At 46.1% G+C, this 12,374-nt stretch overlaps 4 protein-coding genes across 4 annotated transcripts; all 4 read right to left on the reverse strand.

Moving 5' to 3' along the window:
• Positions 1 to 547: 547 nt before the first annotated feature.
• Positions 548 to 2,069, reverse strand: TGAM01_v204733 (hypothetical protein; the record flags this gene model as incomplete). Its single annotated transcript, XM_018801567.1, has 5 exons — positions 548 to 665; positions 743 to 1,029; positions 1,097 to 1,203; positions 1,281 to 1,362; positions 1,728 to 2,069. 5 exons carry the CDS (start codon positions 2,067 to 2,069, stop codon positions 548 to 550), a joined length of 936 nt encoding a protein of 311 aa, XP_018665360.1.
• A 621-nt stretch (positions 2,070 to 2,690) lies between these two features.
• TGAM01_v204734 (transferase) lies at positions 2,691 to 4,241 on the reverse strand (the record flags this gene model as incomplete). Its single annotated transcript, XM_018801566.2, has 1 exon — positions 2,691 to 4,241. One exon carries the CDS (start codon positions 4,239 to 4,241, stop codon positions 2,691 to 2,693), a length of 1,551 nt encoding a protein of 516 aa, XP_018665359.2.
• A 756-nt stretch (positions 4,242 to 4,997) lies between these two features.
• On the reverse strand, positions 4,998 to 6,415 carry TGAM01_v204735 (hypothetical protein; the record flags this gene model as incomplete). Its single annotated transcript, XM_018801565.1, has 2 exons — positions 4,998 to 5,151; positions 5,220 to 6,415. The coding sequence occupies 2 exons, from the start codon at positions 6,413 to 6,415 to the stop codon at positions 4,998 to 5,000; spliced, it is 1,350 nt and encodes a 449-aa protein (XP_018665358.1).
• A 3,838-nt stretch (positions 6,416 to 10,253) lies between these two features.
• Positions 10,254 to 12,254, reverse strand: TGAM01_v204736 (integral membrane protein; the record flags this gene model as incomplete). The annotated part of the gene is made up of 6 exons (XM_018801564.1): positions 10,254 to 10,294; positions 10,349 to 10,497; positions 10,902 to 11,345; positions 11,414 to 11,858; positions 11,924 to 11,960; positions 12,027 to 12,254. The coding sequence occupies 6 exons, from the start codon at positions 12,252 to 12,254 to the stop codon at positions 10,254 to 10,256; spliced, it is 1,344 nt and encodes a 447-aa protein (XP_018665357.1).
• Positions 12,255 to 12,374: the final 120 nt, after the last annotated feature.

Raw genomic sequence — 12,374 nt, forward strand, 5'->3', positions numbered from 1 at the left:
AGATAATTTGATAGATGTTAAACAGTGTTGAATATATAGATTAGCTGAGATCTCATGAAACATGGCCAAAGTTGATGATCAATACTGTCTTGTAATATTAACAAGACATATTGATAGTCTGCGACTTGTTATCTACCTTAGCTAGAATGAAAGCAGTATAAGCGGAGACTAAATTACAACTAACCTGACGAGAGTCTTTGCTTTTTTTGACAGTGGTAAACTCAAGGCATGAAACCCGAAGGAGTACGCGCCAGTTGATGCTTGATGGTGTGAACAGTAGACTGCATAAACCCACTGATTGAAAGAGCCGTAAAAGTGACAAAATCCACATTGTAGAGAGAGAAAGAGATATATATCGTATCCGGTAGTTGATTTTTTTAGTCGATAGTCTAAATATGAATCCTTACTCGCTCGTTACTGACCATGTATAATTTAGTGCAGAGCTACGGGTTGCGTTCATTGGTAGCAACGATATCACCTCTTTGCCTATAACTGGGGGTCCTCCGTCGCCTATAACTTAGCCGATTTTAGGTATTAGAATCGGTCATCAAATGTGTTTCAGAATGAGCTCGACTTCCGCTTCTGCAGTTTCCAGAATGTGCTCCGGCGTAAAGTTAGGCACCCATCCCAGACTTTCTTTGCCGTTCTTTGGTGTAAGTGTGCATCTAAGCATTCAAATGCGTCTTGTAAGCAAATCGGCTCTTTGTGCCTCACATGGAAGTGGGCGAATGACAAAACTCACTTTCCAGCCAACTGTACCCGCACAAAAGCTTTCGGGCATTTCAGCCCGCGGCCCATCGCCTCAAGCGCTTCATCATCCGCCAGCGTAGTCTGTTCGCCGTCGACAATGCCCTTCTTCGCCAGTGCTGCTGCCATACGACTGTAGAGGTCGTCCCATACTATGCTACCCGGCGAAGGCAGATAGTAGCCCTGTTTTCCGTGACCAGGATTGCGACTCTCAGAGAGAATGGTGGCGAGCAGGTGAATATAGAGGCTGGTGTTGTCTCTTATGTGGCATACGGGCCACGTCTGGTCAGAATCGTAATCAGCATCGGCTCTCCAGATAGCTACATCTGAGGACTAGCAAGTGACATACCGGCGAATTGTCGTCAACGCGATAGACTCGCTTTGCCTCCTTGGCTGCTCTAACAATAGCTACGGTCTGAGCAGAAATCTGGTTGCCGAATCCCAATCCCTTGCCATCTGGATAGTTGTGAGCACTCAGGATAGGAAACCAACTCTCACAAGTTTGTGGCTTTTGAAGGCAGGTATTAACTTACAAACAATGCATGGCGCAATGATGTAGCTTTTCACGCCAAGCTCCTCTGCCAAAGCGATTATGGTATTGTTTGTGCCGACAGCCTGATACGTTATTAGAAATGTTGGTCATTCATTTGCTGTATCTTTTAATAGAGACCTCAGCCAGGGGTTGTGTCTACCTTTTGAAATGCCTGATATGGAGCTTGATCCTGTTGCTTCTTCTGGATCTCATATAGCCCAGGATCTGTATCTAGTAATGGCTTGTCTGTTGGGGCTCCCGCTAAATCGGAAAATATCTTTGCCCCAGATGTCTATTATTGGCAGATGTTGGTAATTGCAGCATGAAGATGGCTAATAGAAGGTACATGTCCAGTGGAGGAAAAAGCGGCGACTTTTTTTAAGACAACTTTCGTCCTCGTCCAACTTTCGCCTCTTATAGAAATTGGGGAGTGAGTGCTGTTACCTACCTGCAGAAAATGAACGTCTTTACCAGTCTGCTGCCGCAGCTTAGCTAGCGCTCGGATGAACAGAATCTGCCTGTCAACATTCACCACGTCGATGAACCAGATGACAATTGATACTTTATGATCCATAATGAAGTCTTCAATGGCGGCTTCATCGCCTGGATCAAACGCCGCGGGTTTAGCGCCATAGTCCTGGACAGCCTGTGCTTGAGCATCACTGCGAACGAGCGCGTAGATAGTGCCATGGGCTGGTAGCTCTATGCCCCCGTCGCCCGAATTGTGCAGTTGGGCTAAAATACTGCCGCCTAGGTAGCCGGAAGCACCGGTGAGAAGGATGTTGGCCATGGGTTCTCTTGAATTGTAGGATAGATTTTGTTCGGAGTTTTGCGTGCGTTTGGCTTATTAGGACAGGACTGATACTGAGTGCAGTATTTCCGCGCATTTTATCCCTAGTGATGACCGGCGTTGGGCCCATTGTATACTTCAGGTCAATTGGTGACTAGGAGTTAATTTGTCTTATACTAGATTTATAATATGATTAGTTTCTATCGCGTACTGCGCTGAGAAATAGCTCATCGTATACCAACTCGAGTATACGACCAGTGATGTGGGTATTCATTGTCTATCAGCTATAAAAGAGAAACTTGATTTACCTGTATTCTGATCAATTAAAATCGAGGTCGCGCAAACTCGCCTATGAAGTCTATTCCAGTATATAACACATATCTAAAGAAAACATTGAACAGAGGACTAAAGAAAGAAAATAGTCAACATCCACATGCTGTAATTCATCGAGTTTACAACGCTTGATCTGGACTGTTTACCCACCGAGCACAGAGAAAACACTCAGGCTAGCTGGCGACTACAGAACAGTAGTAGCAAATACATAGTCTAGGTGAGAGACGACGGGAAAACGTCATTGTGTCAGCCACTCTTACTTATTTCGGAACTCTATTCCGCTATCTTCTAGAATTCTCGCAGCTTGTCTTCTTTCAGAAATCTCTCCATTGTTTCTGACTCTAGACACAGCGAGATGTCCAAACCACCATCGAGCATCCCGCTGTCCATCACACACAGCAAACCATCCATGGCGACCATAATGGCATGCACATAACGTGGCCGCAACCCGTTTCCAACAAAATCAATGTCGTAAACACCAAGCCGAGCCCACGAAGTGGCAAGAGTGTGCTTCCTGCCAAGGAATGCCCTCCATAGACGCTGAGGCGCGACTTCATGCGCTTCCTCATGAAGTATAGCCGCTACAGCCTCAGGCGTAAACCTATCAAGGCATGTGCGGATCTCCGAGGCTATTGATTCGATCTTGGTGTCTGAAGCCGCGACGTTGCCGATAGGAGAGCTTATATGCGTCAACACCAGAGGTGAGCCGACAAAGGTGTCTGGGAGACTCGGTGAAACACGAGCGCGGATTCCTAGAGTGAAGTCCAAGAAGACTTCATCGTCGCTCTTCATCAATGGTAAGCGAGCGCGATTGATGCCTGCCCAAACATGAGCCAGCAGAGCATCAAGGCGTGACACCTTGGCTGTGGTCCCCGTAGCTGACTGTTTCAGTCGCTCTAGCTCGTCGCCCGTAAAGTGTATGATGCTGGTTGTAACAGAATTAGAAATAATCCAACTCTCCCATGGCGGCGGGTACGCAGGGGACATCATTGCTTTTTGCAACAGCGCGGCATCTTTCGGCTTGGAGTTTATTGTTGACTGGCCAAGTGTCGCTGGATGCCCGGCGGTGGTATCCCACCAGTCGTGGCGATGCATAGGGAGAGAACGAGCCTTTGAGACAAGCTCTGGATTGCCATCTTGGGAATCGATGTTGCCAGCGGCCCTGGAGTCTAGCAAGCTTGGCTCAAAGATGGGATACGCCAGATCTTTTGTTAGGTCTTGCTTCGTAAGCCCATCGCGACAGATTGACGCCCATCGACGCATGAAAAGTACAAGAGCATGAGCATCGCCTAGTGGATGGGCCATCTTTGCGGCCACAGCGAAGCCGCTGCTTCCCAGAAGAGTGACTTGTACAATCATGCTCGGCAGGCCTTGGAAGGTCTCGAGATCATACAGAGCCAATTTCGTTGAAGACATCATGAGACTGGATTGGGGGAAACTCTCTATCCACAATTCATTGGAAGCTCGTAAGGCGGGTTCTGGAGCTATTGATGCTGGGGACGAGTCCAACTGGACAACGTTCCATTCAACTCCAGGATCTGAATCAAGGCCGTAGGTAATCATTGGTCGGTGGGAACGCTCTGTGTGGGAGCCATTTTCGCGGACTGTAGCCCACTGAAGCTGGCCCGCCCAGTGGGGGAAAGCGTTGAGTGTCTTGATGAAAGAGTCTTTGAGACATCCAACCATCTCAGCTGGTTTGCCATGATCGAAGATCCAGATGGCTCCTGTAGGCGCGAATCGAACAACCGTGGCGTCAAGAATGGACAATACGGTAGAGGCTGCCGATTGAGGTCGGGAGGCTGGCTGCAGCCGGTCTGTTTGTAAAAAATCGCCCTCCATAATGTGTGATTGAGCAATTGCAAAATATTCTCCTGTCTCTCTTCGTCAAAGATCCAAGTATAGCAACTAGATTCAGCTATCCATTTATACATACTAATGATACTGTGCACTATGTTAGTAAGTCGCACGGTATTTATCCCTGACCCAAAAGAGCATGGTGAATATCGCTGGCCGGCTGAGTCACACGGCGTCGAATTGATCAAGGAGCGTTTCATTCAAAGTCTTTTGATATGAACAGTCTGTCTAGCCTTCTGGCTCAGATATGGAATTTCTTTATAGTCAATACCATTTTTCTAATGCCATGTACCCTATGACTACAAAGGAGGCATTTGTATGCTATAGCTCATGCTTCACGCAGCACTCTACACGTGGGTATCAGGCGAAATCGTACTTTTACCCAGTTGTACGAGATGGAGGGAGAGCGATACGCTCGATACGCTCGATACGCTCGATACGCTCTGCGCTGGTTATGACACAGAAACGCAATAGACCTTAACCCAGTTATTTCATGATAGGAGCCGAATTTATATCATACGATAGATCTACGGCTACATGTCACCTACTAGATAGACTATGCACATGAGCGATACATGTCAAGACGCGGTAGACTACACAGCCTTTACAACTCGCAAGCTCCACGACCGGCTCGGATAAGATTACTTCAAACTGTGATCGGATAATGTCATCAGCAGAGAGATTTTTTCATTGAGCCTCCAATCCATAGTTACAGCTCGACTCAATTCCGCATATTCCCCCTCACCATAAACTTGCCCATGGCTTATAGTCTTCATCCTGCATCAGCCGCTGAAGCTGCCTCCGCCGAACACCAATGTTACCTCCATCAAAAAGTGAGAACACCGCAGCATCGTTTAACAATCTGGGGAACTCTGTATCGGTTCGGTAAGATGTTCTATATGTGCGTTAGCTTGTCAAACTTTATTTGAGAGACATATGACTTCGGAGCCTGGGAAAACTCACATTCCCACTAACTGCATTGTGTCCCAGACAGCAGCCACAGCCTGATCACTACAGTAGATCTTGGCCTGCAAGCAGGCTTCATATCGGCTCCTGTCATCTCCAGTTCCTTTTTCTACTCCATCAAGGGCCTTCCAGACGAGAATGCGAGACGTATCAATCTTGAGCTTAGCGTTGATCAACAAATCCGCTGCGCTTTGTCTTTCTATAACAGGCACTGTGCCCCTGCGGCTATCTTCTCGAGCAAACTTCAAGGCTGCTTCAAAGGCTGCGCGCATTATTCCAACAGACATAGCACCTGCCAGTGCAGCAGACATGCTAAATGCTCGCTCGATAACTGACGCGCCATTTCCCGGTGCCAATACGTCTGTAACCGGGACCTTGAAATTGGTGTATCTAGTCAGTGGGCCAGAGGCAGCGATGTGACCCATGAGATTCGGCTCTTCAATCTTTTGGTATGCTCCAGGTTCGTTCTGAGCTACCGTGTCTCGCGTTACCAGAAGAACGATGATATTTGACGCAGGATCATCCTGGGGATCTTGAGGTCCGCCATCCTCAGAATACCGACAACAGAGACATGAGAGAGCAGCGCCCTTTCCATCCCAACCGGCGCTATTAGTAGTCCACAGCTGCATACGGTCAAAGTTGGTGAGCGTGAAGTGAGCTAATAGATCAATAATTTGGTTGAGATTTCGTACCTTATCTCCATTTACAACGTAGTAATCACCCTCTTTTCTCACAGTAGTTTCCAGTCCCTTGCCACCCTTTTCAAGCCAGTTGGCAGTGCCACCCGGTTCCGAATGAGTTAAACTTGCAAGTGGATTGCCATCGCAAGTGAGGAAAGGAGCAAGAAACTTCGTGTGCTGCTCTGGTGTGCCGCCAAGAATAAGAGGCATCAACCCAAGCCCAGTGCCAAGCACATGAAGCATGATGCTCGAATCAACCGCATAGAGTTCTTCGGCAACAATTGCGCCATCTATGAACGATTCATTGCTTCCACCGAGCGCTGTCGGAACTTGGGCCTTTACAAAGCCTGCTTTCACAAGCTGTTCGTAAAATGGTAAAGTGGCTTGAAATCGAGATTCTTGGTCGTTGTATTGAGAATATATGGCTCTCGCAGGAGAGAGAATTTCTTTGCCAATTTTGGCAGACCCCTCACGCAAAGCCTTTTGCTTGTCTGTTAGACTAAACCCAATCATTTTAACTGGCATTCAAATAAATAGATTTTGCGATACTGGTTCTCCGATAGGCAGAAGATGGAGCTGAGTTTCAAGGATAGAGCAAGTCCGAAACGAGAAAACGTAAAAGCGAGTGTCTTCTACGTATTATATTCAGAGAAATACAAGCTATGATTAGAATACCGAATGCCCATGAGTAATCAACTATTAAGTATAGGGTTCCCCCATTTTCGAAATTGTAGAACTAGATAAAGACGATCTAGGAGGGGCGCTCTGGTGCTCCAGAATCCTGCCGTTTTGCGGCCGCTGTGCCTCGAAAAGGATGCCCACTCCCCGCAGATTTGAGGGGCTCATACACCACATTAAGCATAATCTGCAGAAACTTGATACAGAAGATAGGATGTGTAATCTATTACTTAATCTTCCAACCACTATAACAAACGAAGTGTTTCCTGCTTACCTCGATTGGGCCTATAATGTACAACGTTTTTTGTTGCCCCGAGGACCAGCGAACATCCAAATTCGGCGCTGCTTCTCTAATTTCGGCGATAAGATGGTCGATGTCGAAATTCTCGCCTAGTTCTCACCAAATTTCTTCGAACCCGTATCTAGCGCTAGGAAAGCAGTACTTGCTTGGAGGATACTCGCGCTAATTGCTCTACTGTTCGTCACAGTCTAGTTGAACACGATACCAGCTAAGCGATGAGCATTAGCAACTTCCTCCAACATTGCGTTGATCTCGGCAGTCTTTGTCCATTTAATGCATCTACACTAATAGCACCTACACTAATAGCACGATGCATAAACTCTTGCGAATTGCAACTATGAGAGACGCGGACGGTATATGAGCTGCCTAAAATTGAACCACATCATAGGGTCTGACATGCTGAAGATCGCAGTCTTGCACTTCCCAAATAAAATTACAACAATGTTTCTCAACGATCACCCAAGAACAGAGGGCTTGCATCCGCCGATTATCGCCTGATTGCTGAGAAATTGAGCTAGCTAGTCAGTCAGACAAATGAACGGAGAATGTATTCACATTGAATTGCGCGCGTGGTGGAAAAGGCTAGTCAGAACTTGGGTATAAGATGATTAGTGGCAGTACTATCGTTTACGAAAGCGTATCTACCCATGCAGCTGCTACATATAGCATGCGGTGGGGTCCATAGAGGTACATAAGCTGAAGGGTTAGTAGACGCGAACTGGTTGTCTATTTACGTTGCTTCCTTAAGGGCCACCAATGAACCTATGATGTGGAGTTGCATTCTAAGAAGCTAATGAACCATTCTACGTGAAATAATCGCCTGTCACTTAGTGCTGACTTATCGCGCTTTTTGCGGACTTTTGCCTTTTATTAACAGCAAGTTCGAGAACTACCTACCTGATGGGAACTCCTCAGATACCCCGCCTAGGTACCTAGTTATCCAAAGCACAACGCAAAAGAATCTTGCATGCCTCATGATGTGTATATATTGTATATATAACTGTGTTATATCTATATAGACTTACTGAGTTATATATATTATCTTCCTAACTAAAGCAGTTATGCTTACTTCGATTATCGCATAGTAGTCTTATAGTATAATATGTAGAACTTAGATATAAGTAATTTAAACAAATGATGCAGAGCTACTGCACTTTTGTAAGTTCTGCCGTGTCTCTGTGGACCTTTCGTGCGGGGCTAGCAGTTGTGGCAAGCTGTAAATGGATAGAATGTTGCAGCCTGCATATTAATGTAACACGGTAGTTGATGATTTCGGCAATGTTTTGGTGACGAGATGGAGCAGGCAAACTCGTACCTATTACAAGTATCTACACTGCATCCATTTTGCGAGTGACCAATAAACTTTAAGCAAGTGTAAAATTCTACGGCGACTTCAATGAATCATTTCCATTCTACTACGAAATATTGTTATAGTAAGGGTGTAAAGCTTATACAGGAACCATGTCCGCCATCCCCACGAGACGAATTAGTTTCAACTCTTTCAGGTTGTTTGCGTCTACCTCTTCCTATAGGCTGAATGGTGCAAGATATTGCTCTCCAGACTGGAATATGATTGGATCATTTGCAAGCGAAAATCCAGAAATACCCCTCATAGACTATCAAAGCATTGGTATAAAGTAACTCAGGTAAGTCTCTGCATGCCTTTGGGCCACTAATGGCTTACAGCAGGATGTCTTATAGAGTCTTAGTAAAAAGGGCAGCTTTTTTACTTCAGCACTTATACAGATTTGAAGGACGTAAAAGCATGATGCTATATAACATAATAACTACTGATAAAGATTACCGGCAGGAATGGCTAGATGATTAAATTAAATCTGAATATGTAAGAATGCAAGTCTAAGAGTTTTAGCTTGTTATACAAGTAGAGTAGCAGTAGCGTAAAGTTGAGCCTCTAGTATACATGTTTGCAGTAGGTAAAAGGCATATATAAGCGAGAATTAGATATGAGGGATAATCGGGCCAATTGGGTGGCCTTTTGAGACGAAAAGATGCATGTGGTTACATACTGCTCTTGATTATCATACCCACGATTTCATGTGAGCTTAGTCCTGTTGACGGTATTTAAATATTTCAAGGCTATCATCAACGCCATTAAACGCTACCAATACCACAATTCTAGGTATGAGATCCCATTACAAGTAGATCGATAAATAATTATATGAAACCTCCCCTCTATTAAATAGTCACTATGGATAGCGACGCTAATAAGCTCTGCTTCGTGTGTTCTCAGCTCGATATGGACCGCATCTCGCCCGCGGCAAAGCTCTGTCGCAAGACTTTGACCTCCAAGGGAAAGTGAAGCTCTCGGCAATTCGGCTTCACTCAAAAACTTGGGACCATTCGCGAGATCAACGACCACAGAGCTGAATGCTTGTTTTGCCCGATCATAGCAACGCATCTGGAAACAACATTCCCGTCTTCCATCAGTAGCGTTTGTCTTCGTAGCTCTCAAAGCCTCCTTCCTACCGCCAGGTATTTCCTCAGACGAGCACGTACACACGACGGCGGCGACGGTCGAATATGCTTACAACTACATCAATGTCCGCCGTACCTGGCTTCCAGGTACCCGAGCAGAGGGTCGAATTGTACAACTCCAGACACTTCACGATCATTCACACCATCACAAATCAAACAAAGAAGAACTTCTGTCACGAATTAGAGGACGCATCATAAACGACACCGATGATTTTGAATTAGTCAAAAGCTGGATTCACAAACGCGAGACATCCCATGACTGTATCGGTGCCAACATGTCAGAATCGGGCCAAAACCAGGCCAGTAGTACCGTTATGCTGATGTTTGTCATTGATGTGAAAAGCACATGCGTTGTTGCTATGCCGTTCAATTGCCGTGATGTTGCACTGAGTTATGTCTGGGGCACAGCATCTATGCTGAAGCATCTTGCTACAATTTCAAGCCTTCTTCTCACCCCAGGCTAACTCAATTCCAAGGATGCTCCCTAGACAATCCGTGACTCGAGAGCTGTGACTTTGGAGATTGGCGAGCAGTCTCTTTGGATTGACGCTCTATACATTGTACAAGACGACTCAGCCATGCAATAGTCTCAGATAGCAAAAATGAACAGCGTTTATGCTGGAGCAATATTGACCATTGTCGCCGGACATGATAACAATGCGGATGCGGGACTGCCTGGGCTACATTCTAGATCTGGCGATTACCGTCAGCAAATGTTGCGTCTTCGAAGTCACACGTTCCTGACCGTAATCGGGCGGTATATAGAACGCGAGATCAATCATGAGAAGCCTGAAGGCCCGAGTATTCAGCACTCCACTTGGATGGAGCGAGCTCGGACCATTCAAGAGCTTTGCTTCTCCCGTCGATGTCTTATCTTTACCGAGAACCAGATCTTCTAGAGATGTCGAAAAGTCTCGCTGTCAGAGGAGTTTGAGCTTAGCAGGCGGAAACAAACAACTTGCAAATCTTACCACGATCGCTATGCTCGCGCCGAATGGCGAGACGCCACTCCTTGAGGGCGGTGGTGGTGCGCTCGGAAAAATATCGAGCAGAAGCTCGTCGTGTCTCGTTACAAGCAGCCAAACGTCGACCAGAAGCTGACTTTCTAGCCTGCTGGTACCTGTAAATGATGGTTTTCGTTCTAAGCTCAATTTAGTGAGGTTACTTAGTACTCCAATTCTGTTATGCAGCCCCCCAGTTCAGGCGTGGGCTGCTAGTATTGTTGCTGCTACTGCTGCTACTGCTGCTATTGCTGCTATACTTAACTAAATAATATTTAACAGTTAAGTGTATATAAGTTGAGTAATTTAATATATGGAATGGTTGCCTTATTGCGCCACGGTGGGGTGTTGGATAATGCTAAAAATGCCGCCCTTCTTCTAAGGGGGGTTATATAGGCTTCAAAAGGCTTGCTAAGGAAAAATGTATTAAACAACTTAAAATTGGAATAATATTCATGGAGCTCGCTGATGCTGTGTAATTTCTGTAGATCGTGTTATCATAATATGTCCCATTGGTGCTAACTTCATTTCACCGTTGCTCTCGCCGTCTGAACCCACATGCGTTGATGTTTTCCCCTTATCAGATTTCATTACGCCCAACTCCCAATTCAAATGTTCCTCACTCTCTGTGATTCTCTGAAACATCTTGTTTCCTCCAGGCGAAAGTCTTGAGCGGGTATGAATGCCGTTTTGCAGGCTGGTATTTGCAGGTCTGTTGGCCTGAGAGCCATCCATAGGGGCAGACCCATCAGAAGGCGAATGTGATGAGCTTCTTCCAATAGAAAGGGGCAACCAGCGGCCGATAGTACGGTCTAATACAGGACGAAGGAGAGGTGCAGTTGCAACCATAATAGCGACGCAGAGCTGGATAACACCAGTAACCATGACTGTAATCCCAGAGAAGGTGAGATCTGTTATGTCAAGGACGAAGTAAGAGCGAAGGCGGATAGCTGTGCATACGACGGTCCTAATCAGCGTGTTAGGGAGTGAAGCATTAGATCGGTCTGGGTTGCTTGCTCCTAAAAGATGACTTACACAAGGCCAAAGGCAAAGACACCTATTAGGGCGATCTTGTATATCTTCTCCATCTGCAGACGCGCAAGCAATCCAAGGGGTAGGATAACAATAGCCACATCTGTGATAATATCGAAAACGCTGAATAACGCATAGGCTATCCTCCCGTTGCCACAGTGGCCTTGTACAGTTGGATCCCAGTTCACATTGATGGGTTGACAGATAAGCAGAGAAGTTAGGATGGTTTGGAGCATCCAGACAACATTGAGCCCCATAATCAGGTTCGCGATCCATGCATAGGATTGGGCAAAGAAAATGCGCTTAAGCATAACCACGATACTATTCTTAGCAAAACCTAAGCTGATAGCATAGAGTAGCTGAGATGCGAAACTAGCTTTCAAGTATCGTCCGGCAGATATGAGTTGAAGCTGGCGCTCATGATATCCGGCACCCCCAAGAACAACCACTAAGAAGCATCTATCAGCATCGATTTTAATACTTTTACCGCGAGGATGCGTAAAGCCTACTTACTGCAGATATAGCTGATGCTCACGCCCCAAAATGCCAGCTATTATGAAGGCCCCGGTCAATTGTCAATCCAAAGGCCCAAGTATCCATTATTCTGTAAACTCACCAGGCTAATATAGCAGAGAATATCCTCTAGGAAAAGTAATGAAATCCCTCTTAAGCGTCGGGTCCATATTCTCAATCCTGTCCATGCCGTTGCAAGCAGAGGCAGCAGCACACTGAGAATAACAACGTTCAAGCCGGAACTTGTGATGGGTGGGAATTCAACTTCAATCATCTCTGCACCGTCCCCCTCGCCCACGCTGCTAAGCCATGGGGCCCGGTCGCCTGACATGATTGCTGGACCTATTGAGGTCTTGCGCGGAGCTTGGATCTACACCTAAGTAAGCGGATAGGATACAGGAAAGGGGTTGCTTAAGATAGTAAGGGTGGACCCAATCCCACTACACATACA

The sequence above is a fragment of the Trichoderma gamsii genome (genome assembly GCF_001481775.2).
Source record: "Trichoderma gamsii strain T6085 chromosome Unknown Scaffold_14.2, whole genome shotgun sequence".
NCBI lineage: Eukaryota > Fungi > Ascomycota > Sordariomycetes > Hypocreales > Hypocreaceae > Trichoderma > Trichoderma gamsii.